The sequence below is a fragment of the Myotis myotis genome, unplaced genomic scaffold (assembly GCF_014108235.1).
Source record: "Myotis myotis isolate mMyoMyo1 unplaced genomic scaffold, mMyoMyo1.p scaffold_m19_p_56, whole genome shotgun sequence".
NCBI lineage: Eukaryota > Metazoa > Chordata > Mammalia > Chiroptera > Vespertilionidae > Myotis > Myotis myotis.
The window spans coordinates 246,630-274,606 of NW_023416364.1; the positions used below are offsets into that span (position 1 = coordinate 246,630).

General features: G+C 51.4%; 2 protein-coding genes across 2 annotated transcripts; one reads left to right on the top strand and one right to left on the bottom strand.

The window, feature by feature from the left end:
- The first annotated feature begins 1,873 nt into the window (after nt 1-1,873).
- On the top strand, nt 1,874-11,058 carry CABP5 (calcium binding protein 5). Its single transcript, XM_036311564.1, has 6 exons — nt 1,874-1,936; nt 3,811-3,841; nt 4,343-4,486; nt 5,955-6,064; nt 7,391-7,538; nt 11,033-11,058. Exons 1-6 carry the CDS (start codon nt 1,874-1,876, stop codon nt 11,056-11,058), a joined length of 522 nt encoding a protein of 173 aa, XP_036167457.1.
- A 6,258-nt stretch (nt 11,059-17,316) lies between these two features.
- ELSPBP1 (epididymal sperm binding protein 1) lies at nt 17,317-27,674 on the bottom strand. The gene is made up of 5 exons (XM_036311515.1): nt 27,601-27,674; nt 21,988-22,121; nt 21,413-21,559; nt 18,776-18,934; nt 17,317-17,474 (listed from the first exon to the last, which is right to left on the bottom strand). The coding sequence occupies exons 1-5, from the start codon at nt 27,672-27,674 to the stop codon at nt 17,317-17,319; spliced, it is 672 nt and encodes a 223-aa protein (XP_036167408.1).
- Between the last annotated feature and the right edge of the window lie 303 nt (nt 27,675-27,977).

The following is a 27,977-nucleotide window of genomic DNA, read 5'->3' on the forward strand; positions in this document are numbered from 1 at the left end:
GCTCAGTGGTTGAGCATCAACCTATGAACTAGGAGATCACGGTTGGATTCCCGGTCAGGGCACAGGCCCGGGTTGCAGACTTGCGCCCCAGCGAGGGGCATGCAGGAGGCAGCCGATGGATGATTCTCTCTCATCATGGATGTTTCTCTCTCTCTCTCTCTCTCTCAAATAAATAAAAATGTATTTAAAAAAAAATCTGTGTGGACTCCCAGTTTCCTGCGTTATCTGATATAATTAGTTACTGTTTATTTTGATTTTCAATTTGCCCTGATGTGGCCGTGGCACTTCCTCAAGCCGACCTGCGTTCTGACCTGTCCCCGTACCTGCGCACCCTGCGTTATGGCAGGACGGGATGTCCCAGGCCCATCTTACACGTGTCCTGCCCCGGGCTCGGAACCGGCCATTTCTCCCAGGAGCTGGCTTCCTTTTCGCGGAGAGTGGTATTTACAAGTCAAGAGCTGGATGCGAGAGGTGCTCACTAACATCGGGTGTCGCTGCTCCCCCTCTGAGAGAGAGGATTCACAGTCAAGTTCCCTGCACACCCCTGCCCCCAGCTCCAGGCCAGCACCACGGGGGGTCCTCCTCCCCCCGTTTCTGTATTAACTCCCTTTCCGGCTGTGAGAAGCCGGACCTCCGTTACCCTTCACGTGATCCACATGTGTGACCAGTCTCCCGTCTCCATTGCCACCCCACCCCTGTGGGGACCCCTTTCTCATGCTGATCTGGCTTCAGCAGCCGACACCATGCCACCCCCACGAGTGGACGACCTCGGGACACCCCCCCAGGCTAGGCGATGACACCTGCATAGGTTCCCTCCTCCGCTAACCCTCACGCTCCAGCTCCCACACCGGCTGCTCGCCTGCGGCCCATCCTCACCTTCCCGGGCCCAGACCCTCAGGCCGGGCTGCCTCTGTGGGGACACCTCCCTCGCTCCAGACCCTGTTTGAACTCTGGCTCCCCACAGCGATGGTCCCCCCTTCTCTCCTGACCCTCATCGCCTCCTTGGGCTCTGATCACGTGACATCTCTCCTTGACCCCTGTGCCAGCCAGATGCCCGCCTTGGTCCGTTTCCCCCACCCCCCGCCCCTCCGCCAATTCCCAAATTATTCAGAAAGAAAGGAAGGGAGGAGGTGAGCACGGGAAGAGCAAATACCAACCTCTGAACCGCTGCGCACACCTCCTTCCTGAAGGCGGCCGCCTAATTCTTGCATCCTGCCCGTCGGTGCACGTTCCGGACGTACACAGAAGCTCCTCGGGGCCTGACGAAAGGTGCCCGTTGGACTCAAGCAGGCCTGGCCCTGCCGCTCACCGATTGCATAAGCCTAAAGCAAGTGGCTTCGTGACAGCCTCAGTCTCCTCATCTGTAAAATGGGAAGGTGTTACCGGCCTCAGGAGTCGTTCCGAGGATTAAGTGACATCAGGAACGCAAAGCCCTTTGCACAGGGCTGGGCACGTAGCAAGCTATGCAAGGTCATCGCTGTGTGACGTCCTCTCCGTCTTCGCAGGCCCAGAGGCCAGCAGGGGCCAGGCTTCGAGTGACGCCACACTAGTTGAGACACCTAATGAACGGCTGCCCTCCCCTCGAATCCCCACTTTTTAAACTCTAATTCCATTCTGGGGATAAAAGGTCAGGGCCTGAGGCCAGCTGCCCCTCCGCCTCACTCAGGCCAGATGGGGAGGCCGGGACGCTCTGATCCCTACCCGGCCGGAGGAGATTTCCGCCCCAGCTGCCACAGCTCTGTGCCCCCAAAGCCAGGAGAGGCGAAGGAGTGACAGAGAAGAGAAGGAGGCTGAGCCACCAGGGGGACCGGGAGGAGGGGAGCCGTCTTGAGATTGGTGCCTGGTGAGCTCTGCCTGCCCGCCCGGCCCCTCCATGCAGTTCCCCACGGGCCCCGCCTGCATCTTCCTGCGGAAAAGCATCGCTGAGAAGCAGCGGGTGAGGCGGGGACAGTGGGAAGGAGGGCGGGCGGGGCAGCACGGGCGGGCGCAGTGGGTCTGGGAGCAGGTGGGGGGAGTGTGAACTGAGGAGAGGAAGCTCCAGGAGCACGCTGGGGACATGCGGGCCTGTGGAATGGGTGAGGGTGGAGGGGGGCAGGTGCAGGGGGCGAAGAAAATGAAAGGGGACTGGGGTGATGTCAGTATCGGGGCCACCATTTTTTCCTGTGGACGCCCTCAGTGGTGATGATGATGAGGGTAGCTGCCACTCACTAAGTCACTGCTATGTGCCCAGCCCTGTGCAAAGGGCTTTGCGTCCCTGATGTCATTGAGTCCTCAGAACGACTGAGGTCGGTAATACTTTCATTCCCATTTTACAGGTGAGGAAACTGAGGCTGAGTCATGAAGTCACTTGCTTTAAGCTTATGCAATCACTAAGTGGCAGGGCCAGGTCTGTTTGTTCCAGTGGGCACCTTTTGCTAGGCTCTAGATCTATATATATAAAAGCCTAAGTGACTGGATGACCGGTTGACCGGTTGACCGGTTGACCGGTTGACCGGTCGACCGGTTGCTATGACATGCACTGACCGCCAGGGAGCAGACGCTCAGCATAGGAGCTTCCCCCTGGTGGCCAGTGCACTCCCACAGCAGGAGTGCCACTCAGCTGACCTAAGGGGAGCCAGACACCGGGCTCACGGCTGGCAAGCACAGCTGTGGCACGAGCCTCTCCTGCCTCCACGGCAGCGCTACCGAGAGGAGGTGGCAGGCACAGTGGGGCCGGGCTCGGGCTCTTCCCTGGTCACCTGCCACTTCGTGGACTACTACATCCCTCGGGGGATGTCGGACTGCCGGTTTCGGCCCGATCCCATAGGTCTGGCCCCGAAACCGGCAGTCCGACATCCCCAGAGGGAATGTGAGAGGGTGCAGGCCAGGCCGAGGGACCCCACCGGTGCATGAATGTGTTAGCAAGTCTAATAGTAATAACAGAGAGAGGGAGGGGACACGGGGGAGGGGATGACAAGAAAGAAGCTACGGGCAAGGCTCCAAGGATAAGGGGAAGCAGGGGTGAAAGAGGCCCAAGTTGGGTGGGTGGTTTCCCAGGTGGCGGCCTCGTAGCCAAGCCTGGCCCTTCAGGGATGCCCAGGATGGTGGCCGCAGAAATGATGGGGAATTCTTAAAGGTTTTAGGGATTGGTCCTGCTGGCACGGATCATCCCTCCTGGCCGCCACTGGACACAGGTCCCACACAAAGGGATTCTAACTCTTGGGAGAAAGGATGATGGGCTGTCGTGGAAAGAATTCCGACCTGGGAGCCAGGAGCCCTGAATCCACATCTCAGCGCTCGCGGCAGCCGGAGCTGTGTGACCTGGGCAGGCTTCCTTACCTCTCTGTGCCTTGGCTCCCTCGTCAATAAGATGGGCATGGTCTTTGGGTCGACCTCACAGAGCGGTGCTGGGGTTCGAATGAAGTGATTGTGGGAGCTGCCCGGCGTGGTCAGCCATCAGAACACATTAGCTGTGATTGTAAGACTCACCTTCTCCATCTGGAGGAGGAGGGGGCTGGATTCGGTGGCCTCTGAGATCCTGGTCGGTCGGTACAATGGGATGGCTGTCTCTTTGGGAAAGGCAGAGGGAGAGAGATCAAGATTCATGGATGGGAGAGAGGCAATGAGAAGGGTGAGGAAGAGGGCGGTAGCTGTGGAACGGGAGTCAGGAGACAGGAGAAGGAAGATGAGAGGGTGCAGGGAGCAGGGACTGGAGGAGAGACAGGGAAGGGTGAAGAATAGCTTGGGAGACGGTGGGCACATGTTTGGAGAATTGAATGTTGGATCCCTGACCCTCCCTCCAAATTCCATCTCTCTTGCATTCCTCTCCAGGAAAGACCACTCGGACAAGATGAGATCGAAGGTAACAACACTCTCTCCCCCAAATGCCCCCTCATCACCATCCACCCACTTGCCTGCTCGCTGTCCCTTTGTGCTGTTCAGTGTAAGTCCCCTCACGTGAAAATTTCACATTGTTCTCTTTCCATTCGGTGGTGATTTTGTGGAACCCTTTCTCATGGCAGTGTAGGTACCTCCCGAAGTATGTAGAAGGCACACCCATCCCCAGGTGTCTCAGAGACCCAGGGGTGACACCTGAGTTTTAGAATAAATAGAAAATTATTGGGTTTTCTTTTGATGGTTTTGAACTTTCCCATAACTTCACCCAGGAATTCAGTGCCACCGTTTGGCGGCCTCCTGCTAACACATTTCATACATCACTCCTTTTTGAAATACTGGCTTTTAAAACCGTGTTCTCCTTTGAGGAGTCTCTAGTGACTGGGCCTCATTGATGGTTTCAAGGGACACCACTCTTCCCCATTGACGGTTTCGAGTTTTTCCAAAGGTCTTCCCTCTTAACTTTCAGAGCTCCGGGAGGCATTTCTTGAGTTCGACAAGGACCGAGATGGGTTCATCTCTTGTAAGGACCTGGGAAATCTCATGAGGACAATGGGTTACATGCCCACGGAGATGGAACTGACTGAACTGGGCCAGCAAATCCGCATGAACTGTGAGGCTGGGGAACGGGGGTGGGGTGGGGATTACCGGGGCGAGGGGAGCTCTGAGGGTGTAATTGGTAAGGAGAGGCTGAGAGTAGTTGGAGTTAGGGAGGAGGGTAAGAGGGACTGTTCTTAGGGAGGCAGAGTTGAAGTGGTTAAAATGTGACTCTTAGAATAGATTTGGGTTCAAGTCCCAGTCTTTTATTTACTAATGTGGTCATTTTGAAAAGTGGAGTTAAGCCCTCGGACTCTCAAGTCTGAGTTTCCCCATCTGTCGAGTGAAGATTGTATCACTCCTTACTTCATGAGACTGTGGGTAGGAAGGGATAAAGATGCTAACGCAGGCCAAAACCGGTTTGGCTCAGTGGATAGAGCGTCGGCCTGCGGACTGAAGGGTCCCAGGTTCGACTCCGGTCAGGGGCATGTACCTGGGTTGCGGGCATATCCCCAGTCGGAGATGTGCAGGAGGCAGCTGATTGATGTTTCTCTCTCATCGATGTTTCTAACTCTCTATCTCTCTCCCTTCCTCTCTGTGAAAAATCAATGAAATGTATTTAAAGAAAAAAAAAAAAAAAAAAAGATGCTAACGCAGGTAAAGGCTTAGCCTCCAGCAAATGCTTATTAAATCTCGGTTATTACTGTCACCACTAGATTCATTAGTGGAGCACAAGATTGGAACTGCCTTAAAAAATATATATGTATATATATAATATATAATACATATATATATAATATATAACATATATATATATATATATATATATATATATATATATATATATAATTTCAGAGAGGAAGGGTGAGGGAGAGAGAGAGATAGAAACATCAGTGATGAGAGAGAATCATTGACCAGCCGCCTCCCGCACACCCCACCCTGGGGATCGAGCCAGCAACCTGGGCATGTGCCCTGACCGGGAATTGAACCGTGACCTCCTGGTTCATAGGTCGATGCTCAACCACTGAGCCATGCCGGGTCAGGCAAGGTTGGAACGGCTTTTGATGCTGGAAACGAAATTGGACTTGGAGCTAGTGCCGATGAATAGCGCTAGGAAAGGGATGTTTATTTATTTATTTTTTCAGATAGCAACTAGAGCGGATCTGGGGACGGATGCTGGGTTTGCCTCTGGGCATGTTACTGAGTCAATGAGGTTGAATCTAAGGACAGGGAAGTAGACACGTCTGGAAGAGACTTTGCTCATTCAATTCACACTCATCCTACAGATGGGGGAGCAGAGATGTGCAGCAATGAAGAGACTTATTCCAGGCTAGACGGACAGTTAGTTCCTCCCCCCACACCACACCCCTCCACCCCCGTTCAGATCAGAGAGACCCCAGGGCTTGAGCTGGCCGAGAGAGAAAGGTCCGAAGGCAGAGAGACTAGAGAAGGCCTACGTCTCGGACAGACCCGCAGGGCAAAGCGAGGTAAGGTATTGGGGGACTGGGCGTGCGGACCTCACCGGGCTGCCTCTCCTTCCCCAGTGGGCGGCCGCGTGGACTTTGACGACTTTGTGGAGCTGATGACGCCCAAGTTGCTGGCAGAGACGGCGGGGGTGATCGGCGTCCAGGAGCTGAGAGATGCCTTCAAGGAAGTGAGTTGAGGTTTCACCATGCGGGGGTGGCCCGAGGACACCCAGGGGCCAGTGACTTGTCATGAGCCATGGACAGAGCCCACCCAAACCAACTGTTTCTCTAGCTGTGGTGGGTTTATAGGGAAGGGAAAGAACATAGTCGAAGACCTGGCCATGCACAAAGTCCTCTAGCTATTTTATCTAATGTAACCCTCACAGATCAGGGCAGGAGTTAGTAGTCATTTATCTCTCTCTGTCTCTTTTTAAAAATTGTTTAAAGTATTGCATATGTCTCCCTTTTCCCCGACTGACACCCCCTCCACCACTCCCACCCCCCCAGAACAAGCCCCCACCGCCCCAGTGTCCATGTCCATTGGTTATGCTAATATGCATGCAAGTCCTTTCGTTGACCCTTGGACAACACAGGTTTAAACTGCGTGGGTCCACTTTTATGGGGTGCCCTCCCCAATATATACACACACTTTGAATAATTATAAAGGCAGTGGTTATTAAAATACATTTCATTTCTAAACCGAGCTGTCAGCTGCTAAAGTGTATATATACATTTTTGGGGCGACACCCTGTCTGTGGCTTTTTTTCAATACATATATTGGAAAATTTTTCGGAGATTTGTGATGATTTAAAACAACTGACAGATGAATCTTATGATTTTTTAAAAACATTTATTTTTTAAATATATTTTTATTGATTTCAGAGAGGAAGGGAGAGGGAGAGATAGAAACATCAATGATGAGAGAGAATCATCGATCGGCTGCCTCCTGCACGCCCCCTACTGGGGATCATGCCCGCAACCCGGGCATGTGCCCTTGTCTGGAATTGGCAGTTCACAGGCCAATGCTCTATCCACTGAGCCAAACCGACCAGGAGGTGATTTTTTTATACCGCTTTCTTTAGCCTATTGTGCACATGTAACATAGGTGTTGGCGGATGGGTTTCTGTATCAGTGAAGCTTGCGGTCAGCAGGGGGCTATAGTCATTGAGTTTGGGGGGAATCAAAGGTCACAGGCAGGCCCTGACCGGTTTGGCTCAGTGGATGGGGCGTCGGCCTGCGGACTGAAGGGTCCCAGGTTCGATTCCAGACAAGGGCACATGCCCGGGTTTCGGGCACATCCCCAGTAGGGGGTGTGCAGGAGCAGCTGATCGATGTTTCTCTCTCATCGATGTTTCTAACTCTCTATCCCTCTCCCTTTCTCTCTGTAAAAATTCAATAAAAAATATTAAAAAAAAAAGTTACAGGCAGGCTTTTGACTGGGCAGGGGGTCAGCGCCTCTCGGCCCCCAGTCATTCAAAGGGTCACCTGCACCGGCCCCTCCTGCTCCTTTTCAGTTTGACAGCAACGGGGACGGGGCCATCACCCTGGGGGAGCTGCAGCAGGCCATGCGGAGGCTGCTGGGGGAGGAGCTCAGCGCGCGGGAGCTCGCTGAGGTGGTCCGGGAAGCCGATGTGAATGGAGATGGCACCGTGGACTTTGAAGGTGACGCTGCCAACCCCCATGCCCTGTGTGATGCCCCAAGTGGGCTGCTCCTTCCCGCTCCTCCCCCAGCCCAGGTTGGGGGTGGGCAGGGTTGGGGAGGGTTTTTGCTCCAGCCCTTTCTGCCCACGTCATTTCAAAGACCTTGGTATTGCCCCAGCTGGTTTGGCTCAGTGGTTGGAGCGTGGGCCTACACACCAAGGGGCCCCAGGTTTGATGGTTTGACTCCTGGTCAAGGGCACATACCTCAGTTACAGCTTCCATTCCTGACCCCGGACAGGGCGTGAATGGGAGGCAACCAGTTGATGTGTCTCTCTCACATCGATGTTTCTCTCTCTCCTTTCTCCCTTCCTTCCACTCTCTCTAAGAAATCAGTGGAAAAAATATCCTCGGGTGAGGATTCAAAAATTAAATAAACGACAAAGACCTCAGTGCCTCTCCCCTCCCCTCGCTTCTGCCCCTGGTTGCTCCCAGGGACACCGTGTCCAGGAGCCCAGGCTCGGGCAGGACTCACGGCCACCGCCCCCTCGCGTCCGTGTTCACTGGGCGCCTTTGTCCCATCAGAGGGAGAGTGGACTGGCCAGCAGCTGAGACTCCGGGGTCAGGTTCACGGGGTTTAAGTTCAGTCTCTTACTAACTCTGTGGCCTTAGCCTCATCGCTCATTCACTTCAAGTGTCAGTGTTCACATCTGCAAAATGGGCGTGATGACACTTTCCTCCCAAAGCTTTGGAGGAAATGAAAAGGAGCCATATCCTGCCCTGGGGGGTGTAGCTCAGGGATGAGAGCGCCGGCCCCCACACCAGAGGGTCTCAGGTTCAAATTCCGGTCAAGGGCAGGTTTGATCCTGACCCTCGTTAGGGGGGGGTGTGGGAGGCAACCAATCGATGTGTCTCTCATGTAGATGTTTCTCTCTCTCTTTCCCCCTCTTCCCTCCCTTCCAATTTCTCTCGCTAAAAAAAAAAAAAAAAAAAAAAGGCAATGGAAAAAAGATCCTTGAGTGAGAATTAACAAAAATTAAAATAACATAAAAGGAAGCATGCACCAATTGCTCCTTTTAAAAAAAATTCCCACTCAAGGAAATGTCATTTTTATTTTTAAAAAAATTTATTTTATTATTATTATTATTATTTTTTTACGGAGAGGAAGGGAGAGGGAGAGTTAGAAACATCGATGAGAGAGAAACATCGATCAGCTGCCTCCTGCACACTCCCCACTGGGGATGTGCCCACAACCAAGGTACATGCCCTTGACCGGAATCGAACCTGGGACCTTTCAGTCTGCAGGCCGACGCTCTATCCACTGAACCAAACCGGTTAAGGCAGAAATGTCATTTTTAAATTGATTTGAGAGAGAGAGAGAGAGATCATTGATGTGAGAGGGAATCATGGATTGGCTGCCTTCCGTTCACGCCCTGACTGGGATTGAACCCAAAATGTTGGGAATCAAACCAGCAACCTTTTGCCTTTTGCTGTTGGAGCTGATGCTCCCACCAGTGGAGCCGCCGGCCAGGGCTCCCGGCCGACTCTCAGTTACGCTCCAGGAAGGTGTCCCGCCTCGCTTGCCGGGCTCAGCGACCCCACGACCTCCGTGCGTGCCTCTGCAGGAGGGCTGGTCCGTGACACCCGACGGCTTACATTAGCTTCCTTCTGAGGCCACGGAGCCAGGCTTCCATCGCTGCTCCCCCAGTTCCCCGCCCGAGTAACGAGATTCTGTACATGAAAAAGTTGGAGTCCTGGGCAGATGGGAGCGAAGCTCATTTGTGTGGGAGACAAATAGGGCCGTCAAGTTCTGCTGATGACACCTTCTGATGGAAAAAACCTCAGCATCTAACTGCTGCCCGAAGGCCAAAGTCCAGCACCCTTCGTCTGGTGGTCAAGGGCACCCAGGACCCAACCCCTTCCATTCAGCCATGTCTTCCACCACCGCCTCTGAGCTTTCACGTCCGGGTGCACCCCGGGCACCTGCTCTGCTCCCCCCAACTCTGTTCCTTTCTCCTAGGGTTCCTTCCACTGTCAGTGCCTTCCAGGCCTTGCCCCTCCCTCAGGACATCACGCCGACGCAACCTGTGCTAGACGTGCCCCTTTGGCCTCAGCTGGGTGTATGCACCCCTCCAGCCTCAGCTGGGGGTCAGTCCCAGCTGGGGAGCCTTACAGACCTTTCTTCTCGTCTCCAAAGGAAGTTATTGCTGCAGGCCTTGCTGTGTTGACTTGTGTTTGCCCCCTCAGCTGTGAAATCCTGGGGGCAGCGAGGGGTCTTCCCTGAACCATCTCTGCCCTGTAATTCCCGATACTTAGTATTTGCTGCACGGCTGCGACTTCTCAGGTGTGGCCGGGTGCCTGCTGGTCTGGGAAGCCCCAAGTGACCAGTGGGCATCACTGAAGATGTGGAGGAGGCAGGAGATAGACCTTTGAGGAGACAGCCTCGGGCCCACCACAGGCAAGGGCAGGACAGGCTGACCTCCAGACCTGGGTGGGACTGGTGAGCTCATCGCCGTTGGGTGGCATGCAGCAAAGTCAGGTCAACTGTGCCCATGTCAGGGCTCGCCACTTGCCGCCCACATGACCTCAAGCTCCCCATTGGCCAACCTCGCTGGCCTTGGTTTGCTTATCTGTGAAGTGGTACTTACCCCTCTGGGGCTGGTAGAAGAGATGAAAGAAGATACTTGTAATTACTATTTAACACGTACGGTGACTTATCCTATATAATAAAAGCATAATATGCAAATTGTCCCCTCGACTGGGAGTTTGACCATGAGTTCAACCAGGGGGATGGGGTCGGTGGGCCAACTTCCTGTAGCCCCTCCCCCCGGCTGGCCCGGCCCCGATTGGCCGCAACTGGGGCAGGCTGGCCAGACCACACCTCTAGTAAGCATTATATTATTCAACCACCGTAAAAACCATATAAGTAACATGTCTTTTTAAAAAAAAATAATATATTTTTATTGATTTCAGAGAGGAAGGGAGAGGGAGAGATAGAAGCATCAATGATGAGAGAAAATCATTGATCGGCTGCCTCCTGCATGCCCCCCACTGGGGATTGAGGCTGCAACCTGGGCATGTGCTGGGACCGGAATTGAACCCTGACCTCCTGGGTTCATAGGTCAACGCTTAACCACTGGGCCACTCTAGCAGGTGGTAACTTCTCATTTTTTAAAAAAAATATATCTTTATTGATTTCAGAGAGGAAGAGAGAGGGAGAGAGACAGAAACATCAATGATGAGAGAGAATCGCTGATCGGCTGCCTCCCGCACGCCCCCTATGAGGGATCAAGCCCACAACCCAGGCAGGTGCCCGTGACCGGAATTGAACCCGAGACTCCTCAGTTGCAGGCCGACGTTCTATCCACTGAGCCAAACAGGCCAGGGCCTCATTTCTGTCGATGAAGAAATCAAGGCTAGAGGGGTCAAGACGTTTCCCAAGGACCACGTGGCTTCTGACTCGGAGGAAGGGCTTGGCAAGGTGATGTTACTGTTCTTACCAGGACTTCTGTTCGCAGAGTTTGTGAAGATGATGTCTCGCTGAGGAGCTTCTGGGAACGCCAGCCGCTCCCCACCTGGTGACGGGGATCAAGCATGAGGATGAGGACCGAATGCTCTCGGGGAGGGCGGGAGGCGGACTGGGAACTGGAATGAGGTTGGTGGGGAAGTGAGCGCCTTGCCCTGGTTGGGGGTGGGGGTGGGGGTGGGTGACATCTCTAGGATTAAGGAGGCAGAATCTATGAATGGAATGGGAACGGGACTGGGGTCCAGTTGCCGCTCCAAAAATTCCAGCGTCGAATGCCATCTTTTGAGGCCACGTCATCCCACCTCCCTGCCACCTGCCCGCCTCTCCCCCAGCCTCCTCTTGCGTGGAGTGGTCTGTTCGCCTCACCAAGCTCAGCACGTAGTTCGACCTTCCCCTTCCTCCTCCCTCTGCCTCCCAGCCCTCCCTCCGTCCCCGGGGCAAGAGGAGGGCTGCCCATCGCAGGCCAGACGCGGGGCACCCGGTAAAACTGGGCTGGGAGATGGTTCGTTCAAGGTGCGCCCACGTGAGTGTACCCTCTCCCTCCTGTCCTTGATTTTGGGGGGGGGGGGGGCGCGTTCCCCTCTGGCTTCCGGCTTCCTTGTCCTGGTGTAAGAGACTCCGGCCACTGCATTAAACCACAGATCAGATTATCAAGGTTTAGGCTAAGCCGATCCCCAGGGAACTAATCCCCCGCGAAATGTCATCCTGCAAAGAGAGAGAGGGCACCGCAGCCTCCAAACCCGTGGCCGCGCCTGGTTCCCGGAGCAGCCCTGGCTGGGAGCCCCGCCCCGCCCTCTGCCGGGGCTGCGTGGGGAGATCCCTCCTGGGAGCCGGGCAGTGGGCTCCAGGCACCACCCCCGACCCCCGGACACAGGTCCAGGCTGCGGAACCGGAACCGGAGGCGTAGTCCTCCTCGCCTCTCCCCGCGCACAGGGCAGGACGCGGCGGTAACGCAGAGCCCCTCCCGGTGCAGAGCGCGGTTCACGCCTCCTCCCCGTCTCGCTCACGTCTGAAGTCCAGCAGGAAGATGTGCAGAATGGCTCACCCGGCCCAATAGCCTTGTTGCATAGAATTAAACATTTTAAAAAGTGGATCAGCCCTGCCGACGTGGCTCAGTGATTGAGCGCCGACCTAGGAACCAGGAGGTTACGGTTTGATTCCTGGTCAAGGGCTCATGCCCAGGTTTCCGGCCCCATCCCCAGTGGGGGGCGTGCAGGAGGCAGCCGATCAATGGTTCTCTCTCATCATTGATGTTTCTCACTCTCTCTCTCCCTTCCTCTCTGAAATCAATAAACATATTTCAAAAACACACACTAAAAGTCTGTGGGTTTTTATTTTTTATTTTTAAAGTGGAATCAGAATAATGTATGTCCTAACCCAGTGGTTCTCAACCTTCTGGCCCTTTACATACAGTTCCTCATGTTGTGGCCCAACCATAACATTATTTTCGTTGCTTCTTCATCACTGTCATGTTGCTACTGTGATGAATCGTCATGTAAGTATCTGATCTGCAGGATGGTCTCAGGCGACCCCTGTGAAAGGGTCGTTCGACCGCCAAAGGGGCCGCGACCCACAGGTTGAGAATTACTGAGGCCTGTCATTGTCCTTCTTCACCATCCTGAGACCATTTCATTTGAAGCTTCCCACCCTTCACTCCCTTTCCCCTCCCTCTACCCTCCTGCTACCCTTCATTTGCTCAGCAGCGATGCATGACGTGCTTGTCATGTGCAAGGCTCGCCTCCAAGCCCACACCCCAGGCCCAGGAGCTTGCATTGTAACGGGAGGAGACAGCCACGGAGCAAATGTAACTGTACTGAGAACGTTGGAAGGTGGTAAGAGATATTGGGGGGGGGGGGGGGCGGGTGAATGGAACAGAAAAGGGGCTTGAGGGGCTCTGGGAATGCAGAGGAGTCCTCATCCCACAGGGGCCCCGGGGGCATGACTGTGAGCATCTGGGACACGGTGCAGGTTGCGTGCAAAGGCCCCGAGGCAGGAATGTGCCTGGAGTGTCGGAGGAATGGCCGGGAGGCCAGGTGGCTGGAGAGGGTGGGCGGTGGTGTGGGAGGCAGCTAGACAGACATGAGCAGAGCAGGGACGATGGGCCAGGTACAGAAGGTCAAGGGTGAAAAGCCCTAAGGGCCCAACAACAGACAACTGTGTGTGGGGGGGCTTGTCCCAGGGTGATCTGTGCTTCCGTAGTACATCGCTGGCCGTGCGGTTTGGACCCCCTGACCTTTTCCTCCCTGGAGACAACATCCAGGCCTCCGTGTATCTCAGCTCCAGGCCCAGAAAAGCAGCAAAACCAGACAAGGGATTCCAGGGCCATGGCTCCTCTCAGGACCAACTTCCTGGAATAATGACCCCTGTCCTGGTACCGGCCAAACAGTGGGGGCTCCAATCCTGAAAGGACACATCTGGAAAGCAGCTGGATAATCTATTGAGATCTTCCCCTGGGGCCTCCCCCCAAATCTCCACCCTTAACCCCTTAGGATGGAGGACCCACTCACTGGGTGGGTGAGTCCCACCCTCCCAGGAGCCCACTCACTCACCCTCCCAGGAGCACACCCACGTCTTTCCCTTCTCCCTCTGGCTCCCCCAGGCGTGTTCCCATTCCCTTCCTCGCTCCCCAGCTCTGAGGGCCCTTTGGCCGCCGTAACTTGTTTTCTGAGCCCATTGCTTCACCACTCATTTCTTCCACCTCTGTGATTTTCTAAATAAACTAGGGGCCCAGCTTGAGAAATCGCGTGCCCCGCCCAACCATGCCCGCCTTGCCACACCCACCTTGCCGCCCCACCCGCCCACGGGCCACCGGCCTTGCTGTGATCGGAGCCTGTGGGCCGCAAGGGAGGGACCAAGAGGTACTCCATGCACCTCCTGGTGACGGGTTGATTGGTTGTTCCGGCGTTATGGCGTTACGGTGTTACGGTGTTACGGCCACAGGCCTTTTATAATATAGATGTCCTCTTATGGTTTGAGTCTTGGCTCTGAATTCTTTCTCAGCCAGAACTCAAATTCCAATTGCTGAACCCAAATCCAGTCTGACCCACCAGTCTAACACCGGGTGCTGTTCCCACCCCGCCAACAGCAAGGGGTCAGCGCGGATCAGGGGTTCCATCACGTGAGTCTGTTCTTCGAGGCCATTTTAAGGATCTTGGAGGGTTCAGAGAAGAGGAGTGACATGATCCAGACCTGCCTTTCAAAGCTGACTTCTGCTTCCTGTTCCAGCTCCATCCCGTTCCATCTCTACACCCACCCACCCACTCACCCACCCACCACCCATTCCCTCCCTCATCCAGTCGGTATCTTATTTGCTGAGTCCCTACTGTGTGCCTGGCACTGTCAGGTGAGGGAAGTAGAGCAGTGATAAGGGACTTGACCTCCAGGAGCTTATATTTTATTGTATTTTATCCTGCCTCATGATGAGTGAGGCAGAGAAACGGATTTAAAACTTTTTTTATTGTATGAAGCTAATAACATTTCATTCATAAGTTATTGATCTTATTTATGAATGAGTTCAGTGAATCCTATGAATCTGACCTCCCCACCTGTGTCTCCCGTGTGGCTAGTGGCTCCTGTGTTGGCCAGCGCATGCCCCCACTATAAACCTGGGTTATTCTAGGTCCTGGAGACAGCCCAGCGGCAAGGCCTTTGCTTTCTTGGAGCTTACAGTCCAGGGTGAGGGGAGAGGAAAAGAATCATTACTTAAGAGAAGTTCAGATCAGGAAGGTGCTTTGAGGAAGATAAAGTGGGGTGGTGAGATAGCAAGAGAATGGGGGGAGGAGGCAGGGTGGTTGAATCGCTGGAGTAAAGGAGGAGGGAGGGCGGGGAGGGGAAGAAGGGGTAGAGGGATGGAGAGAGGAAGAGGAGCAGGAGGAAGAGGAGTAAAAGAAGAGGGGAAGGGGAGGGAAAGAGGAGGAAGACGAGGAGGGGGAGAGGAAGGGGAGGAGGGGGAGGGGGAGGGGAGGAGGGGGAAGGGGGCCCTGGCCAGGGTGGCTCAGTTGGTTGAGCGCCATCCTGTGCATTGAAGCGCCATCCTGTGCCTCAAAGCACCTTCCTGATCTGAACTTCTCTTAAGTAATTATTCTTTTCCTCTCCCCTCATGTCACCTGTCAGGTCAGGGCACGTGCCCAGGATCTCAATTCCCTCAGCAAGGGTGATTGCGGGAGGCAACTGATGGATATTTCTCTCTCACACTGATGTTTCTCTCTCTCCCCCCTCCCCCTGTCTCTCAAAGAAAATCAATAAACACATATTTTTAAAAAAAGAGGGAGAGGGAGAGGCAGAAAAGAAGGAGGGGAGAGGGGAGGGGAAGGACAAGAGGTTGCATCTGGGAAACAGAGTCTGTAATCGATTGTTGATGTCTGCCACGGTCACGGGGAAGGAGTCACTCAGGCAGTTGTGCAATGAATTGTCTACCCTTCGTTTACTTACTCGTTTATTTATTAATGATTTCATAAGTACCTACGCGAGCTCCACCCAGATCTGTGATTTTCCCAGAAAGAAGCATGAGGCTGTACTCACTGCCAAGGCTCCCCGGGCTGACAGTCTCATCTCCCCACCGCACCTGCGTCTCAGCAACGCAGCCACCACACACTCGCGGCCCTCACCACGTCTCTCCTTCTAGGAAGCAGGAGGGGCAGCCCGGGTTCATTTTCGGGCTCCTTTATTGGTGCTTAGGCCGCAATTCCCCTCTGTTTTTCACAAGTGACCGAGGGGATGAAGCAAGAGAGTGGGCAGGGCATTTCTAAAGGTGATCAACGAAGCTTGAAAGATGACGCGAAAAGGCGAATCTGGTCCCACACTTCGTCTTCCTCGGAAGACGTCTCTCCGCCCCCTTGAAAAGAAAGCCCAGAGCCAGCGTTTAGGTAACAGATATGCGTGGACTCACACTGCGATCAATATAAAGGGCATTGATTTTCAAGCATTTGGACACCCCCGCCCCTCCCCTGGCTCCTGGGAGCCAGCCAGTCAAAGACCCATGAGCGCCTCAGCTCTGTCGTTGGAGGTGTGGTGGGAAGGGACCTGCAAGAAGCTCGTTCTGGCCCTAACCGGTGTGGCTCAGTGCATAGAGCATCGGCCTGTGGACTGAAGGGTCCCGGGTTCGATCCCGGTCAAGGGCATGTGCCTGGGTTGCGGGCACATCCCCAGTGGGGGGTGTGCAGGAGGCAGCTGATCGGTGTTTCTCTCTCATCGATGTTTCTAACTCCCTCTCCCTCTCCCTTCCTCGCTGTAAAAAATCATTAAAATATATTTTAAGAAAAAGGATTCTCAGTCTTAGACACAGACGGGGACCACGGTGGGGGCGCCACACCCATTCTTGCCGCTCCTCCGTTCAGGGGAGAGAGGGTTTTCACTGCCAGGCCACAGGGAGGAGGAGCCACGGATGGTGGCATCACCCGTAAGCCACGCGCATGAGGGAGAAAAGGAGAAATATTGGCAGCGCTTTCCATCCTGGAGGGAAGGGGCGGTGGGGTTTGGCCCACACAGCTCAGGAAAGGGCTTCTCGTGACGCTTAAATCCCAGCATGCCAGTGGTTAGGCCGGTGGATCCATGCGGGGGATCCGGGGAGAATTTCTCCGGCTTTAGAAGGCTGAAGCCAGAAGGAACTCAGGAGAACAAAAGGAAGGATAGGGTTGGTCCCGCAGAGAGAGTTGACTTAAGCGCTGAGGTGGGGAGGGGCCCGGAGGACAGGGAAGAGAAGCGAAGGGCGCCTTTTCCTTGGTTCGCCCCTCCGCGATGGGGCAACGGACCGACCACACTGTGCCAGGGCTGCTGGGGACCGGAAGGCAGTCTGATCCTGTCCAGTTGGAGAAATCCCACCTCCCTCCTCCCGACTCGTTCACACTCAAAGCTCCCAGGCCCACACTTGGAATTCCGGGTCTGCGAAGCTGCGCCCACCTCCTCCCCCTGCTCTCCTGCTTGCCATGGGCACCCCGATTTCTCCCCGCCTTCCCATTTGGGAAGTTGCCCCCCCTCCTCTCCCCCACTCCGCCCCCACACACTCCATCTCATCCCTGGGAAAGGCTGCTCGCCTGGATGGGAACCCGGGCAAATCACACACTGGGAGGAACACATCCTACCTTCCCATCAACAGTGCCCCCCCCCCCCCAACACACACACACACACACACACATACACACACACACACACACACACACACACCCGGGGTGCTCCCTGACCCCGCGTTCACATCAGCCACGCCCCCAGTTGGGCCCCTGCGCCTGCCTTCGCCAGAGCGAGGCACCCGGGCGGGCGCGCGGCCGTCTCACCTGGGCCTCAGCAGTACACCCAGGTGCGGTCCTGGTCGTAGGCGTAGGAGGTTGCGCACCATCGGAGGTTCTCCTTGGACCCTTTCCGGGTGCAGTTGAAATAATTCTTGTTTTTGTAGATGAAGGGGAAGTGGCAGGGGGAGCCGGGCAACAAGGAGGTGATCCCTTGGGAGAAGAAGGAGACCGGAGAGGGGTTATCCGCGCGCCTTTACGCACCCGCGGAAGCTTTGGCACAGGGTGTGGGCGCGGCCCCGGCTCCCGTGGGAGGGGGTGAAACGCTGGCCTAAACCTAAATGCCAGAGGAGTTCTCTTCCTCGGGAAACGAGATGAGTTTAGGACTTGGGGAAGGTGGGGGTGGTGCTGGGGGAGGGCAAGAGGAAGCACCAGGGGTCGGAGGTGGCGGGAGAGGGACAGAGTTTTGTCACTGGGAGAACCAGGGCCTGGAGCGAGGCTCGCAGAGGACAAGCGACAGTGGGTCCTCTCTATTCACAGACCCCCCGATGGGAGAACTCGCCTACTCGCTGACATTTCTTTGGGGCCCCTAAGCCAATGCTGGCGGTGGGTCTGCAGTCCTGGGTGGACACACCCAGCGGTGAAAAAGGAGCCGCCCAGGCCCGCGTCCCCAGCCCAAGGCCAGCTGGCCACGCTCCACCGTCTCTCTCGCTCTCCTGCTGCAGACAGGGCCCTCCCGAGGCACACCCTGACTTTCCCCTTTTGCCTTTCTGTGCTTCTGGTTGGCGATGTCGCCGTTTTCAATGGTGACACGTGAACTCATTTTTTTGGTTGATTTTTCTTTGTTAAATGGCATTTAAATATATAAAATAAATATAAAAAATGTAAATCTTTGTTTTACTATGGTTGCAAATATCAAAAAATTTCTATATGTGACACGGAACCAGAGTTAAGTTAGGGTTTTTCAAAATGCTGACACGCCGAGCTCAAAAGGTTCACCATCACTGATATAGGATTTAAAAAAAACACCTTAAATATTGCCCTGGCCAGTGTTGCTCAATGAGTAGAGTTTTGCCCCATGCACTGAAGGGTCTCAGGTTCAATTCCTGGTGAAGGGCACTTACATGGGTTGCAGGTGCAATATTTGGCCCTGGCCGGGGCACATGTGGGAGGCAACCTATTGCTGTGTCTCTCACATCAATGTTTCTCTCTCTCTCTCCACTCTCCCTCTCTTCCACTCGCTCTAAAAAAAAAAAAAAAATCAATGGAAAAAATATCCTTGGGTGAGGATTAACAAAACAAAACAAGACAAATAAACAACAAAAAAAACCAATTAAACATCGTATTTATGCTACTTATTCATCAAACCAATGAGAACAGGACTCTGCCTCATTCGTCACCGTATCCCCAGAGCCCCGCACAGTGTCTGGCTCACAGTCGGGCTGGAGTAGCATTTGCTGAGTAAATAAATGAAGGGGTGCCCCACGCCCACCCGATCCCCACCCCCAGATTACTGATGTCGGCACAGAAACTCCACAGTCCATCCTGGTCCATGTTCTCTGTGGTTGGACACCAGAGCTTGTTGTCTTCGTTCTCAATGCATTCAGAGATCACGGTGTTTCTGTAGATGGAGGGGAAGATGCAGGACTTGCTGAGGGAGTTCCCCCCGAACTCTGAAAATGACCGTACAAAGGTTACGGGTCAAGAGGACGAAAAGGGCTTCCATCCATTCATCACACACCAACGATGGGCCTTGCTTTGTCTCACTCCCAAGCAACATCTCGTGATGTTATTATTTCCGCTTCACAGATAAGTGAGAACCCAAAACCATTGACACCCACACAGTTTGCTGTCTGCATTAACTGGGCTTTCTTGTTCCATGGCCTCATCAACAGGACTCTACTATTCTAAGAACTTCTTGCCTGGGAAGATCAAAGTTGCAAATATTGTAACGTTCGATAATATTCTGAAAAACCATTTAAATAAACATCAGACCTTTCAACTTTCCAATAAATTATGTCAAAAGGACTATTTACTCTTCAACTGTAATTGAAAAATAAATTTTAAAAAGTTTAAAAGATTATTTACTCTTTAAGATACTTTGAATCCTTCTCAGAAATGTCGCCTTGTCGTGACCACCCATTCTAAACTGTATTATTACCCACACCCAATCCTCATCACACCCCCACATTGAAAGACCCCCAAAACCTAACTAACATCCTGATTTTGCTCCCCGCCCTCCAAGATGCTATTAAGACATTGCCAAGGTGGTGTTCTCCCTTACATTATGCAATAAACTCAGCATCGCCTAATTAAAAGGCTGCTTTGGTGGGTTCTATGGGGAATCAGAATTACACCAAGAGGCCTGGCCTGGGTTTAGAGGCAGAGGGAAAGAGAGAGGAGGAGAAGGAGAGGTAGATCTAGACGGAGAGGGAGAGGGAGAGGGAAAGGAAGAGGGATTAAGTGATTAAGAGAACAATTTCTGAAGCTTGGACTTCCTGGGATCAAATCACAGCGTTGCCATTTAACAACCGAACATCTTTGAGCCTCAGTTTCCCCATCTGTAAAATGGGGCTACTATGCCCTGACGGGTTTGGCTCAGTGGATAGAGCGTCGGCCTGCAGACTCAAAGGTCCCAGGTTCAATTCCAGTCAAGGGCATGTACTTTGGTTGCTGGCACATCCCCAGTAGGGGGTGTGCAGGAGGCAACTGATCGATGTTTCTCTCTCTATCCCTCTCCCTTCCTCTCTGTAAAAAATCAATACAATATGTTTAAAAAATGGGGCTACTGGTCATATATATATATTTTAACCTCATAGGGGTTGTTGTGGCATATAAATGAGTTCTTGCATGTGAAGTTCTTAGAACAATGCCAGGCGCACGGCAAATGCTTACTATTGCTCTTCAAATGCTGAAAGGTTCGCTATATTATGACCATTATTATTATTTGTATTATCTAATGTGCCCAAGATCACACAGCTAGTAAATGGTAACAGCAGGAGTCTCACTCAGGTCTGACTTCAAAGCCCATTTTTCAGATGATAGGCAAGGTGGAAAACTCCTATTTCTGAGGCATGTGGTATGTTTAAAACACAGTGACAGATCTTTCATAAAAATGAACTCTAGTCTTTAAAAAAAACCCCTTGAAGTCAGCCCTAGTGTCCTCATTTTGCAGGTAACAAACTGACTAAGAGATTTGATAACTTTCCCAATGTAGTGGAGGAAGCCAGAGCTAAAGAGTACCTTTTCTTCCAGGGCCTATTCTCGGGCATCTGTTTGGTGATTTAAGCAAATTCTAACCTCTGTAACCCACCACACCATTCTTTTGACATTGTTCTGTAAATGCTCGCTCTGACTAATATGTAGTTGTAGGTAATCAGCGTGTTGGTATAAGAATTTCAGGACCTAACTTTAAAAGATAACAGACTCTGACCTTCCGTCATCCCAGTGCTGGGAAATTTGTTGACCTTCAACCGTAAAACCAGGATGACATAAAACTAGGATGACAGAAACCCAGAAGGGTTTCACTCGATCAGTTTCAAGGACCGAACGAGGATAGACTGTGCTGGTGAGAACTTAGTCCCCTCCACAGAGAACTCTCCACCCCGCCCCTGGATCTCTTTGTTCTGTTTCCCCTCTCTCTCTTGTAAAAACCTCTGTCTGCAATGAGAGGTTGGGATGGTCCTTGGGAGGAGAGTCCGCCATCTTCTCAGGTTGCTGGCTTTTGAATAAACCACTTTCCTTCTCACCAGCGCCTGTCTGACGAGTCCTTGTGCTTGTCACCGTGTACTCTCTGAGAAGACCCTTGGTGTCTGGCCAGCATGGCTCAGTGGTTGAGCATCGACCTATGCACCAGGAGGTCAGGGTTCGATTCCCGGTCAGGGCACATGCCTGGGTTGCGGGCTCGATCCCCAGTGTGGGGCATGCAGGAGGCAGCCAATCAATGATTCTCTCTCATCATTGATGTTTATATCTCTCTCCATCTCCCTTCTTCTCTGAAATAAATAAAAAATATATATATTAAAAAAAAAGAAGACCCTTGGCTCCTAGAATAGTGCTCAGCTCTCCACCTTGCCACCATCCCGTCCTGAGGACCATTGACTTCCACTCTCCTCTCCACTGCGCACCCCATCCTGGCTCCAGTGCCTCACCATTGATTTCACAGTATTTCCACTGCTTCATCTCATCATAATTGGAGGTGACTGAGCACCACAGCTTTCCAAAGAAGCTGCCTTCCGTGATGCAGTTGCTGTAGGACTTTCCCCGATAGATGAAGGGGAAGATACATCGTGGGTAATCTGTATGGGAAGCATGCAGGAGGCAACCAATCGATGTGAGAAAGACACATCAATGTTTCTCTCTCTCCCCCACCCCCTCCCCAATCCCTCCCCTCCACACTCTAGAAACCAATAGAAAAAATATCCTTGGGTGAGGCTTAGCAAAAAGAACATAAACAGAATCTTTCTTTTTTTTTTCTTATTAATTTAGAAAATTAAGAAAGAGACAAAGAATACAATGGTCGACTGGTTACAGTCCCTCCATCCAGAGACCACTCTTTGGCGAACATTATTATCCATCATTAACATTATGTTTAGTTTCCCAGAGCATTTTCCATGCACAAATGTAAATTATAACCTGTCTGCAAACAATACATACACGCACACTGTCTCTTCTGTAGCCCATGATTTACAGAAACCTGCTGATGGGACAGTGTGGCTCCACTCACCTTCCACCATGCATGGCTTCCAGTGTCTGTCATATACCGCTCTGGTTGCACACCAAGGTGAAAGGCTACCTTTTTTGGTGCAAGAGAAGTAAACAGAGCCCTTGTAGATGAAGGGAAAGACACATGGAGCCTTGCTATCTGAAGAACAGAAGACAAAACAGGAGGGGATGTCTTGATTCTTGGAAAAGTTAAACCATATGCACATGTAAACAACTAGTTATATATATATATATATATATATATATATATATATATATATATATATATATATATTTATTTATTCTCCTACTGGCGTGGCTCAGTGGTTGAGTGTTGACCTATGAACCAGGAGATCACAGTTCAGTTCCTGATCAAGGGTATATACCTGGGTTGCTGGCTCACTCCTTGCACCCCTTGTGGGGCGCATGTGAGAGGAAACCAGTCAATCTATGTGTCTCTCATCTCTCTCTCTCTTTCCCTTCCACTATCTCTGAAAGCAATGGAAAAAATATCCTTAGGCGAGGATTAACACACACACACACAAATGATGACTCATAGAATCTGGGCAGAAATGGTGTTCATTTGCTGGCTCAAAAAAAAAAAAACCCCCCCACAAAAATAACATCCCAAGCAAGCCTTCAAGCTCCCATCTTCCTCTGTCTGGCAGCTGACAGAAGAAAGGCGATGATGGCCCTCCCCAGCGGACGTTAGACAATGTTTGCAGCCATTTTCGGTGGTTACAACTGGGAAGGGGGGACTGGTAGTGGTGCTGCTGAAACCTCTGGGTAGAGACCAGGGATGTTGCTAAATATCTCGCCAGGCACAGGGCAGCCCTCCAGAGCAAAGAGTCATCCGCCCAAATGTCAGTAGGGCCAAGGCTGAGAAACTTTGATAAAGAGGCTCTGGTAGAGAACGCTGACTCCCTTCCCCCCAATCCCTCCCAGGATGGTGGGGCCACACAGCAGAAGGACCCAGTGTCTCTGAATCAGATGGGTTCGACTTGAACCCCTACTTGGTTCAGCCACTGACATTCGGGACTTGTTTGTTATAACAGTTGGTCGGTTCCTCACACAGGCGGACAAGACACAAGCCCCTATCTTCAACCTAGTAGCCCCCTCATGTTAGGGATCAGACCCTCACCCTGGATAACCTGGCAATGACCATGAGAGGGATAAGGAATGTTTTGGGACAGAACGGAAAAGGTAGACCTCCATCTTTGAGCCTCCCCAATGGGTGGGTACAACTAAGGTTCCTTAGCAATATGGCATTTCCTACCTCTGGGTCTCAGAACTGTTTGGTCTTGGGTTTTTTTTGCCAAGTTTAAAGAGTTAAGATTTAGGAAGTATTTAGCAGGGTGCCTGGAGCGTGGCAGCTGCTCAACAAATGTCAGCTATCATCATCATCATCACTGTCATTGTCATGGTCATCAGTGACTTTCCTCAATGGTGGGCAGTACTGGGTCAATGGGGTGCTGGTGGTGAGGGGGAGGCAGGCAGGTGCCCCCTGTACACAGCATTAAGGCTATCCTTGGGAGCTGTAAGAATCAGCACATAACAGACCCTATTAGCCATCTGCAAAGTAGTCTGGCAGATGGTCTAATCTTCTTAACTGGGTTAAAATCCTCCATAATCCAGGCCCTGCTGACCTCTCTGTTCTCGCGCCCTGATGATCATCGCCTTGACCTTACTCCACACTCTTGTTTGCCTTTGGGGGCTTTGCTCATGAACTTCATCCTGCCCTGAGTGGCTTTCTTCTCTTCCTAGCTTTACCCCCTGCTCCTCCCCCATGAAGACTTGGTCCAGTCTAGATTAATACTCTTCTTTACTCTTATAGTACTCTGAGCCGATCTCTGAAAACGTACTCACCAATTTTTAAAAGAATATAATGATTTGCTTTTGTATTTATCACTCCTATTCACTGTGAGCTCTCTGAATATAAGGCCTGGCCTTTTTTTTTTTTTTTTTAAATATTTTTATTGATTTCAGAGAGGAAAGGAGAGGGAGAGAGAGATAGAAACATCAATGATGAGAGAGAATCATTGATTGGCTGCCTCCTGCACACCTCCTACTGGAGATTGAGCTTGAAACCCCTGGCATGTGCCCTTGACCAGAATCAAACCCGGGATCCTTCAGTCCACAGGCCAATGTTCTATATCCACCGAGCCAAACTGACTAGGGCAAGGCCTGGTTTTTATTTATTGCTGTGTGTCTGGCTCGTAGTATTGTGACCGGCACTTAGAAATCACTCAACAAGTATGTACGGAACAAATGAGTTTATGAATAGGTGTGGAGGGGGTTTTGGGGGTACCGAGTTTCAGTACTGGAATGTGGGTGTGGGTTCAGGAAGGTATGGCTGACCAGAATGAGACCCATAAGTGGAAAGGCTGACATTTAATCAAGCACATTGTTCCCTGTGTGAATAAATTGGGTTCTTAACCTTTTGGGGAGTTGTCTGTTGTTTCGAGAAACCAGACCTTCTCTCTAGGAAAAGGTTCGTATGCCCTTCTGGTAGAGACTGCAGTGTGTTCACCAAAACCAGCTTCATTTTCCTCCCAAATGCACTGCTGAACTACACTGCCCAGACTCCCTTGCAGCTAAGTATCATGTGAGTTCTGACTGGTGGAAATAGGAAGAAGTGATGGATGTTACTTTCTGGCCTGGCCAAACATAGGCTTTTCTCCAAAGTCTTCCAGACTCTCTTGGTCTTTGTCTATCAGCAAAGAATCCACAGAGCATTCTGAAGTCCTTGGGGATGGTGGAACCCCAAGATAAAAGAAGCTGGATCCCTGCCAACTAGATGCACCCTCACTGGATTTCATAGGAGCAAGAAATAAAATGCTCTTGGGTGAAGCTTCTGATACTTTGGAGTTTGTTACAATAGCTTTTCTCACTACCTTGATAAATGCATACTTTTAAAATACAAATCCAGGGTCTCATGGACACGAGTGCTTGCCTAGTGGCCCCAAGTCAGGAATCTCTGGAGTATAGAATGTGATCATTGAAAAAGAACTTCATGGACCTGGCTGGCGTGGCTCAGGGGTTGGGCTTTGAGCTATGATCTAGGAGGTCATGGTTTGATTCCTGGCCAGGGCACATGCTGGCTCAATTCCCAGTAGGGGACATGCAGGAGGCAGCCAGTCAACGATTCTCTCTCATCATTGATGTTTCTCTCTCTCTCCCTCTCCCTTCTTCTCTGAAATCAATAAAAATACATTTTTTTTAAAAAGAAAAGGACTTCATGGAATTAAAGTGCATAAATATGAGTGTTTTTTGAGTTTTAGCCAAGGGACAAGGATGTGCCAGGCAGAAAAGGATTCTAATTGTAGAGAATGTTTCACCATAACTTGCATGATTAAATAGATAATCAAGGTCTCACTATGCTGACCATACAATCTTTGGGTGGTTAATTAATTAAAATTTTTTTTTGGGGGGTGGCTAATTTCAATTCCTAGATACATTAAGAATGTGGCTAATTTCAATTTCTAGATACATTAAGAGTGTAGCCCTGGCTGGGTGGCTCAGTTGGTTGGAACATTAATCCGTGCACCAAAAGGTTGCAGGTTTGAGTCTCAGCCAGGGCACATACCTATGCTGCAGGTATGGTCTCCAGTTCAGGCACGTATAGGAGGCAACTGATCAATGTTTCTCTCTCTCTTCCTTCCTCTCTCTTTAAAATCAATAAAAAGCATATCCTCAGGTGAGGAAATAACATTATACTAAGCCAGTGGTTCTCAACCTTCTGGCCCTTTAAATACAGTTCCTCATGTTGTGACCCAACCATAAAATTATTTTCGTTGCTACTTCATAACTGTAATGTTGCTACTGTGATGAATCGTAACGTAAATATCTGATCTGCAGGATGGTCTTAGGCGACCCCCGTGAAAGGGTCGTTCGACCGCCGAAGGGGTCGCGACTCACAGGTTGAGAACCGCTGTTGGAGAAAGATAAATATCACATGATCTCACTCATATGTGGGATATAATGATCAACATAATTTGATGAGCAAGAATAGATCGGTCTAGAGACAAATGGTAGGGATGGGGGGCGTTTAGAGAGCAACCAAAGGACTTGTACGCATGCATATTAGCATAACCAATGGACACAGACACTGGGGCGGTGGGGGCTTGCCCAGGATGGGAATAGCTGGGGCGGGGGGGGGGGGGGCGGTCAATTGCGGAAAGAGGAGACATATGCAGAACTTTAGACAATAAAAAAAAGAGCATAGACCCCCACATACTAGAATGGCTACTATGGAAAAAAAGGCAGAGAATAACAAGTGCTGGCAAGGATGTGGAGAAATCGAAACACTAGTGCCCTGTCGGTGAGAATGTAAAATGGTACGGCTGCTGTGGAAAACAGTATGACAGTTTCTCAAAGAAAATTTAAAAAATATAATTGTTGTATGACCCAGCAGTTCCACTTCCGGGCACACGCCCAAAAAACAGACAGCAGGACCTCAAAGAGATGTTTGTTCACCCGGGTCCATGGCAGTATTACTTGCCAAAGCCAAAGGGCGGAAGTCACCCAAGTGTCCATCGATGGGCGGATGGAGAAACCAAATGTGGTGTCTATGCAGACAGTGGGATATTATTCGTCTTTGAAAGGAAAACAAATGCTGACACATGCTATGACATGGATGAGCCTGGAGGGCATTATGCTGAGTGAGGTAAGCCAGTCACAAAAGGACGAATGTTGCATGAGTCCCTTTATGTGAGGCACCTGGAGCAGCTGAACTCATAGAGGCAGAGAGTCCAGCGGTGGTTGTCAGAGTCTGGGGGGTGGGGGCGTGGAATAGAAGTTATTTAATGAGGACAAAATGAGAAGAGTCCTGAATACTGGTTCCCAGCAATGTACTTAACATCACTCAGCTGTGCACTTCAAAGTGAATAAGACGGTAAGCTTTATGTTCTGTGTATTTTACTACAATTTAAAAAAATAGTCTAAAGGGAATGTTTAAGTTCTGTAATTAAGTTAAAAATAATGTAATGGGAGTCTGATGGTTCAGACAATTGAAATTATAGAGCCCCCTCCTTCTAAAAACTTTAACTTATTTTAGAGAGGGAGGAGGGGAAGGCGAGAGAGAGAGAGAGAGAGAGAGAGAGAGAGAGAGAGAGAGAATGAGAATGAATAAATGTGAGAGAGATACATCAACTGGTTGCCTTCCCCTATACACCCCAACTGGGATTGAACCTGCAACCTAGGTATGCACCTGACTGGGAATCAAACCCATGACCTTCTGGTGCAGGGAACGATGCTCCAACCAACTGAGCCACACCAGCCAGGGCTAGAACCCCCCCCCCCCCCCCAAATGAACATCGTATTTGCATTCCCCCCACCATAGACTGAGCATCTTGGAAGATGCTCGTGTCTATTCTGTTTAGTTTTCTTTTTCTTTCTTTCTTTCTATTTAGTTTTCAAAATGGCCCCATGAAGTAAAGGCCACTGCTCCTCTTCAACAAGCTGAAAAGTGACCTCAGAGAGGTTGCCTTGCTTGGTCAAGGTCACAGAGCGCAGACGGGTCCAAGCCCCAGGTCTGCCTGAGGTTTCTACCAAGCCTTCTTGGATTCAGGAGTCGTTACTGCGGCCCGTTCATCCTTTCCAGTTTCCAAATCCTCCCCGTCATGTCCCAGGACACTCACCTCCATTTGTCTCATAGGAGTAGAGGAGGAAGGTCGTCCATCCCAACAGGTAAGTGGACCATCGGTTCATCTTGGCCAGCCTCTTCTTGCTGGACTGACGGAAGAAAAAATAATTGTGCACCCATGGGTCCCTTTCCTCTTCCACCAACACCCAAGTTTGATGTCATGCCTGCCATCCCATCTACCGTGATGACTCACTGAGATCCTAGAACAGAACAGGTAATACTCACTGAGTCCACACACAGGGCTCTAAATGGGTTAAACTCCTGATAATAGCCCAAGGCCCTGGATTCTATTATTACCCCCATTGCATAGATGGGGAAACTGAGGCACAGAAATCACAAGCAGCCTTGCTGAAGACCACGCACACTGT

Coding starts and splice junctions, on each gene's coding strand:
- ELSPBP1 (XM_036311515.1), bottom strand. CDS start 27,674: ATGAACCGATGGTCCACTTACCTGTTGGGATGGACGACCTTCCTCCTC. Junction 21,560..21,987: donor GAAGCCATGCATGGTGGAAG/GTGAGTGGAGCC, acceptor CTTCCCATACAG/ATTACCCACGATGTATCTTC. Junction 17,475..18,775: donor GAGTTTCTGTGCCGACATCA/GTAATCTGGGGG, acceptor TCTTCTCCCAAG/GGATCACCTCCTTGTTGCCC.
- CABP5 (XM_036311564.1), top strand. CDS start 1,874: ATGCAGTTCCCCACGGGCCCCGCCTGCATCTTCCTGCGGAAAAGCATC. Junction 1,937..3,810: donor GCATCGCTGAGAAGCAGCGG/GTGAGGCGGGGA, acceptor ATTCCTCTCCAG/GAAAGACCACTCGGACAAGA. Junction 4,487..5,954: donor CCAGCAAATCCGCATGAACT/GTGAGGCTGGGG, acceptor CTCCTTCCCCAG/TGGGCGGCCGCGTGGACTTT.